The sequence below is a fragment of the Panicum virgatum genome, chromosome 2N, assembly GCF_016808335.1.
Source record: "Panicum virgatum strain AP13 chromosome 2N, P.virgatum_v5, whole genome shotgun sequence".
Lineage (NCBI taxonomy): Eukaryota > Viridiplantae > Streptophyta > Magnoliopsida > Poales > Poaceae > Panicum > Panicum virgatum.
Genome location: NC_053146.1, coordinates 42,920,742 through 42,928,364, shown reverse-complemented (window position 1 = coordinate 42,928,364; position 7,623 = coordinate 42,920,742). Strand labels below are relative to the sequence as shown.

The 7,623-nt window shown below is 49.5% G+C and overlaps 1 protein-coding gene across 1 annotated transcript; it reads right to left on the bottom strand.

The window, feature by feature from the left end:
• Positions 1–1,502: 1,502 nt before the first annotated feature.
• On the bottom strand, positions 1,503–7,399 carry LOC120660569 (nucleobase-ascorbate transporter 6-like). Its single transcript, XM_039939140.1, has 15 exons — positions 7,178–7,399; positions 5,274–5,830; positions 4,434–4,531; positions 4,102–4,278; positions 3,909–4,009; positions 3,729–3,804; positions 3,602–3,661; positions 3,336–3,520; positions 3,158–3,254; positions 2,960–3,046; positions 2,809–2,867; positions 2,619–2,710; positions 2,442–2,519; positions 2,177–2,337; positions 1,503–2,083 (listed from the first exon to the last, which is right to left on the bottom strand). The coding sequence occupies exons 2-15, from the start codon at positions 5,374–5,376 to the stop codon at positions 1,871–1,873; spliced, it is 1,587 nt and encodes a 528-aa protein (XP_039795074.1). The 5' UTR covers positions 5,377–5,830; positions 7,178–7,399; the 3' UTR covers positions 1,503–1,870.
• Between the last annotated feature and the right edge of the window lie 224 nt (positions 7,400–7,623).

Sequence of the window (7,623 nt, the reverse complement as noted above, 5' to 3'; positions counted from 1 at the left end):
CAGGTGATGGACACCCACCTTATCAACCTCACGGAGGGACCCAGTTCAGTATCATGGCACCAGCTGCAGGGATGTCATTTCAACCAACACAGGCACCACCACGACATTTCGGTAAACATATAGTCCATATCTTAATTTCAATTAATTTTGGTATGAAGTCTAATTTCTTTTGCATTTACATATAGGATCACAACACTTATATGATGCAGGACCTTCTTCGTATTACCCTATGGCGACAGCAGAAGGAACGCAAGGTAAATACCTAATCTGTAACCCGAATTTATCATGTTCTTCTTATTTCTATGAATATTTTAAATAATTTGAACGGTTTACAGGATCGCACCACCAGCTTCCTGATATGGGTCCTTCTTCGTATCCACCACCAATAGTTACATATGATGAATATGTACCCAAATAGATGACTTATAAGACGATGATTAAGATATCTTAATTGCTACTGCATAGGGGCCACACAAGATTCCTTGGAGGCGAACTTCAAAGACCGGAGTCGGTTATTTTCTACACCTAACCAGCAGGCCGATCCTACCTTCCAGACACATGTGGCCACCGGACGTCCAGGTAGAGACGTAGGGCCTCCAGACCGACACACATACCCTACAGACTACGTCCACGCACAGCGTAAAAGAGGTCGACATGGCCGGGGTGGTTAGGAGGTGCTTCTAATTGTTTATGTATTTTTGTTATGAACATATCGTCATGTTATACTTATTTCGTTCTTATGCATCACCTATTTCATTCTAAGTTATATTTTTCATATTCATCTACTTTACTAACGGTTTTTATTTCTATCCAAAATATCTAAAACCACATCTAATGCCGCACTGCCGCACTGACGTTCAAGGTTTTACTTGGGAGGAGGGGCCTGCCGCCCCCCTGTCGGGCGGCTGCCTGGCCTACTGCCCCGCCACCGGGCGGCGGCCTCCCCCCAAAGGCCAAAATGCGATTAAAATAAATTTTATTTACATTCAGGTCCCTATCGCCCGCAGCCGGGCGATTGGGGTACAAAACTGTAAATTATGAAACCGAAAATATATTTCTGTAAAAAACGATTTTGAAAAATATAAAAATAAAAAAACGCCCTGTTAGCATGGTCATGCCGGGCCTAGCCCGATCAGTTCGTGCCTGGGCCAGTCTGTGCTCGTGCCGCGCCGGGCCTAGCGGCCCAAATGACCATCTATAGGCACCACCCGTCCACAGCCACAAAGATCACGGTTGGCAGCTTAGCCCATATTCACATGCCAAAATGATGTCCAATTGGCATGGCCCAATAACCATTAGGCCCAAGGCTTGGTGCCCGTGTGCTCCAATGGCTTTTCCTGGCAAAAACTTACAACCCCCTCCCCCGTTTTAATTTATGCGAGTGACCAAAAGTGCAAACAAAGATTCCACTAGTTCACCGGTAACACAGCAGCAGCAGAAATACACAAATACCTTCAGGCGCAACAATATATTTTTCCCCAACTAACAGAAGTAGTAACAAATAGCAGAATTGAACACTTCTTTACTTTTTACTTGCTATGATACATAATAGTAGCTACGAAACATTAATGTTTAATAATTTATCATTCTACCTGGGCTATGAAAGCCACATATACCATAATACTGATGTACAATGCCAGCCTGACAAAAGAAACTAACAGGTTATCAGACACTTGATCCGTGTTGGTCCAAAAAAGAACATGAGTATTACTCCATTTCTACAGTCCAATTACTCCATTTCATCCAAAAATACACAAAATTTACGAACATCAGCGACACAGAAAGCTTCCACAGGCCAGGCCAGCAGAATTATGTTCACCGTATGAACAAGGGAAGAGTGCCCTCCTGAAAACCGCTTGGGGATCAAAGGTCAGACCGAGGGGAAGAACTTGTTCAGATTGAACGGCAGCGAGTAGAACTCTGTGCTCCTCGCGTCTTTCTTGTAGCTCCTGAACTTGTCCCACCAGTGGTAGCCCCTGTCCTTCCTCGCGTCTTTCACTTGTATCGTGTTGTCCAGGACGTAGGCCACCAGCCCAGCGACGAAGGGCTTCGATGAGAACGGCACATTAATCATGTCGTTGAACTGTCGAAAGCGAGGAGAAACATAGGTTAATTTGTCGTAGTTCAAGCTATCAAGGGGAATGGCACAAGTGTAGCTAGGATTTCTTTCTCGTACCCATCTGGCGCCAGTGTGCACTGGACCATAGCCTGCAACTGCTGTGTATTCATTGAAGTACTGAGGAACCGATAATCCCATGAAGAAAGCAAACCCCATGATGAACTTGGTCCTGAAGCTGTTTAGGTTGCAGAACTGAAGGAAGCTCAGACCAACGCCACCTGCATACGGGAATTGACGATGAGTCTGATAGCAGGAGTATGATGCTGATGACTTTCAAAGAGGCTGTCAAAGGAGAATAGTGATTTCGGGTACATGCACATACCAACATATGCGAAGAAGAGACAGTACATGCCGGCAAATATGGGAAGTGGAATCGATGTGAACAGAGCTCCAAATTTTCCTGGTTTGCCAGATAAAAAGCACATGGCAGGAAAATTTATGTATACTTATACAACGACAATTGTGTAACAATATCTGAAAATCAGATCAATTAATATACCAAGGACAGAGAAGAAAATCATGAACCCAGCAGATATTTGTACTACTCTTCGGCTGCCAACACGTGTCAATGCAAGCAATCCAATATTCTCCCTGTAAGCACAAAATTCATAATGCACATTGGCAAAACATTCGGTTCTGAAAAGAAAAAGATCAAGGATTGACATTTCATGTTTCACAGACATACTTACACTGAAACCGATGTCCCGTTAGCTGTCCCAAAAAATGAATCAAGCAAGATACCAATGCCCTGATAGTGTTGTTTCATATTGATCAATGTTACCAGCCAAGATGGTGCAAACTTACTTCGTCGAGTCCACGGTATAATATTTGAATTCTTACCTGCCATCCAATGCCCCGACTAACAATTGATGGAGGAATCATAGTTGCGCTTGCATATCTTGAAGCACCAATGAAAGCGCCAGTTGACTACAAAAGAAAAAAAAATTATATCAAATTCATACTGCAAAAAAAATGGATAGAAACTAAGGTATGGTAATGCAATTTTCCTTCCACTTTCAGTCAGTATAGCAAACAAACCTCTACAAGAGCAATGAATGAAGTCATCATCATTGCAAAAGCTTCTCCAGCATCAAATGTTGGAGCACCCCACTGAAAGGGATAGGGGACACTTATCCTGCAACAATTGTTTATAAACTTCATAAGTAATGTCACCAACATGGCAGTCTAAAGTAAGAATATTGCCCTGGGATCCTACCAAGGAGCTCCTGCAACAAGACCTGAACGATCAACACGGCAATGCACCTGCGTCTTCGGTGGAGAATTCTTGTAGGCACCACCGATGGTGAGAATGTATGCGTAGAGCCACACGATAGGGACAGTGAACAGAACACCAAACCGTCCAAAGACATCCTTCCCGAAATGCAGAACTTCAGGCAAATACTGTAAAAAAAATTCAAATTATTAGTACATGACATCCTCCACAATAGACACATTGGTGCAGGAACTAAGATATTTATGCACCTGAGAAAGTACAACCAACAGGAGGAGTTCTGGAAGGCCAACTTCGACACATTTAGCTACCTACATGCAGAATATTTCATCAATCCGGATGTTGAAACATGGAGAGAAATAGATAGAGCAAACTAACCCCTGGAAAGCCAAGCTCATAAAGTCCAAATCCAACAAGAGATACCAAAGGAACTGCTGATAATGGACTTAATAATCTGTAAAAAGGAGATAATATGATGAAATTCAATTTAACATACTACAAAAAGAAATGGTACATAGTAATCCAAAAAATGCTGGCAGGGAAAATAATAACACCAACTTGAGAACATTGCGCCAGAGCCCACTGAAACCAAGTATGATCTGAATTGTCGATGCAATGATGAGAGCACCCTGCGTTCCCCTCATTGTCCGCAAGAATTTCTTCACGTGAGCAATAAAAGCTTGTCACTGAAACTTGTGTTCAAAGATACTGAAACAAGAGTGATGAACAGAGCACAGCTTCCATGTGGTACCTCGCGAGGGTCTGCTTCGTTGCTGTAACGCCCTGCCAAGATGATGGAGATGGTCGGTGCGACGAAGATATATGAGCCGCCCATTACAACAGGAAGACGAGTCCCGAAAAATGTTTGTAACAGGGTGTTTATGCCGGCTACGAACAATATCGTCTGAACCACACGAGCTTTCTCTTCCTGATAGAAATTGCACCTACCATTCAGGTCTTTGGTGTGCAAATAGTAACTTAAAAAATCTAGTGCAAACAATGATACTCCTTGAGGAATCTCAAAAATTTAAAGCCAATCAAAAGAACAGAGACAGAATTCAGCATATAAGTTTCGGGGCTCACATTTCCGCCTCCCATCTGCGGAACGAGCGCGCTGGGTATGATGACAGTGGTGCCCAGCATAACGATGAAGTGCTGGAATCCTAGTATAATGGCCTCGGCTGCGTAGAAAGGATCACAGAAAGGGTAAGAAAAACGTTAACATCCTTGAGCACATCATGCGTGCTTGATCATCCATACCATCTAGTACATGCCTTAGGAATTGCACAAAAAAATTAATTTGCAGAAAAAGATGAGCAACCACACACCTTTTTTTAGTTTTACTGTATATTCAAGTCAAAGCAACCTCACTTAATCCTAAACAATTTGATCAAGGAAAGCTACTTTTTTCTGAAATTAGGAAACTAATCATAGCAGAAAAACTATGAAGGAACAAGGAAGTGATGAGCAGGGGCGAAGCTAACATAAAAGTTTAGGTGGTGCACCCCATAAGTAACAAATAAATTTTTCTAGTAATATATGGTAAATATCAGTAAATTCAGTGGTAAAAGTTTGTGTTTACCCTGGTGCCTGTGCACCAGGTTAGCACACTGTGCCTTCGCCCCTGGTGATGAGCACTTTTAATTACAGACACATCAGTTTGGAGCAAACACCAGCAAAGACATATTAGAAGAAAGAGGTTCAGTTCAGTAATAATCCCGAGTACTTTACATGAATAAAGGATGAGCAGAGAGCCAGAGACGTCGCCACAGACCCAAAGGTGAAAGCCTCAGCATCAGAGAAAAGCAGCAGCGCAGAGAAAAAGAGCGCAAGAGGACAAGCGCGGAGCACATTTGAACAGCGAAACGAAAGAAAAGACTTCCCCGAACAGAGTAGGAAGGCGAGCAGGGGAGAAGCACGTACGCCATGGCGGCGGGCTGGTGATGCAGAAGGAGACGCCGGCGAGCTGCTCCTTGGGCGGGTGCGGCTGCAGCTCGTCGGCCTTGGGTGGCGGCGCGGCGGCCATCGTGTCCCTTCCGCTGCTGTCCCGGCGGCTGCCGCGAATCCGGGGCTCCTCACTCCGCTGGCACCGTCAGTGACACGAAGCAGGCGAACAAGCTCCGAGAAACTCCCGGATGAGAGAGAATCAGATTCTCCGGCGCACACTGAGGGATTCTTGTAGAGTAGCAGAAGGAACTCTGCTTTACGAGGAAGGAAGGAGGAATCGATCGCAGCGGAGAAAGCAGGGGCGACGGCCGAGAGGGAGAGAGAAATGGTGGGACGCCCGCCGCCCGTACTCCTCGCTCCTTTTTCCTTCTCTCCCTTTGGGCTGCTGTGCTGCTCTAGCAAATTGCACAGCAGCCTAGTAGGAGCCCCCCTGCGCAAGGAATGGAATCTGGGTGCCCCCAAAAAAGGCCACCTTTTTTCCTCCTTTTCCCACACGCCCACGGCTTGGCACACTCCGCGCCGCGCTGCGCTCTCTGTGGCCCTGTTGGGATTCATGGGTTAGAGTTAGATTGGGTTAGATTGAAGCCATCTAACCCAAAAGTAGCTAAACAGGATGGGTTAGGGTGGGTTAGATACATCTAACCCACCCCAAAAAACTATTCCCTCTAAGTGGTGCTTATTTGGGTTAGATTGAGGTGGGGCCCACTCTTTTTCCTCTTTCTCTCCCCTCCCCGGATCCATCTGTGGCCGCCGCCCTCCCCCTCCGCACCGCACCCCGAATCCCCGATCCGGACCCAGGGGCGCCGCCAGCCCGCTATCCCTCCGAGTGTGCTCGTCCGCCGGTCGCCGCTCCGAGCGCCGCCGTTCGCCGCCGCCGTGTGCGCTCGTCCACCGGTCGCCACTCCGAGCGCCGCCGTTCGCCGCCGTCCGCGTGCGCTAGTCCACCGATGGCCGCTCCGAGCGCCCGCGTTGCCCGGCAAGATCCGCCGCTCCGAGCTTGAGGCGGCCGAGCTCGAGGCGGCCGGAGAAGAGAGAGGGAGGAGGGAGGCACCGTGGGACCGGTGTGCTTGCTCTGCGCGCTCGCCGCCATGCGTGCTTGCTGCGCGCGCCTGCTGCCGCCTGCTCGGCCTGCGCGCAGCCGTCCGCGCTCGGCAGCCTGCTCCACCCGCGCGCCGCCGCCAGCTCCGTCCACGCGCGCCGGATCTGAAGGAGCGCCAGAATGGGGAGTGAACGCGGCCGGCCGGAGATCCCACCGCCGGGGCGGAGCTCGAGCTCGAGCCGGGCCGCCACGAGCTCCACCGGGGAGGCTCCGCCGCCTGAGGGCAGGGGCAGGGGCAGGCGCCAGGCCACGCGTGCGCGGCCGCCGGGGCAGGGACGGGCGGCCGCCCACGCACGGAGCTTCGCCACCAGGGAGCAGGGTCAGGCGCCGGAGGAGGACCTCGGCGCCGCAGATCCGGTCGAGCTCGATGCCGGCGAGGTCGAGGTGGTCTGGGGTCCCGCCGCTGGAGTGCCGGAGCAGGGGAGGGGGCGCGCGGGTGAAGCGAGAGAGAGAAGGAAGGACGGCCGGCCCGGCGAGGGAGGAGGATCGCCGGCGATGGAAGAGGGGAGGGAGGGAGGCGCACCACGGGCAGTTGAGCGCCTTCTCCTTCTGCGGCCAAGCAAATGGGGTGGTGTGGGAGGGAGAGAGGAGCTAGGAGGAGGGCACACAAAGCTGGCCACACCAAATCTTGCTAGAGAGAGACCAAATGATTGGAAAAGTGCATTTAATCTAACTCTAACCCTTGCATCCAAACATGTTTTTAGTTAGAGTTAGTTTTGTGTTAGTCATGAGCTAGAAACTAACTCTAACTTCTAACCAAGTTAGACTATCCAAACAGGGCCTATGATTGATTGGAACCGCTGGAACGGAATCGATCGCCCGGCGGCGGGAGCAGGAAGGGGGAGAGAAGCTCGGCTTCGAGAGAAAGGGGAGGGGGGGCAGGAGCACCGAGCACTGTCTGAGAAGGGGCGCGTCGCAGGAATGGCGAGCTGGCTAGCAGAGCTCGGCGGTCATCTTTTTTGAGCAGGGGCGGAGGCAGGAAGGAGGTGGCAGCACAGCACAGCACAGCAGCGCGGCGAGGCGCGCAGGAGAAAACGACGGCGCTCCTTCCCCCTGTGCGGCCGTGCTCTTTTTTTTCTGTCCTCTTTTCTTCTTGCTTTGCTCCTCGCTTTCCCTCTTTAAAACGGCGCATTTATTGGCAACATGGTTAACCTTACCGGTGGGAACCGGTCAAACCGGTCCGGACCGGTTCCGGTTCCGGCCGGTACCCAACCGGTCAAAATTCAA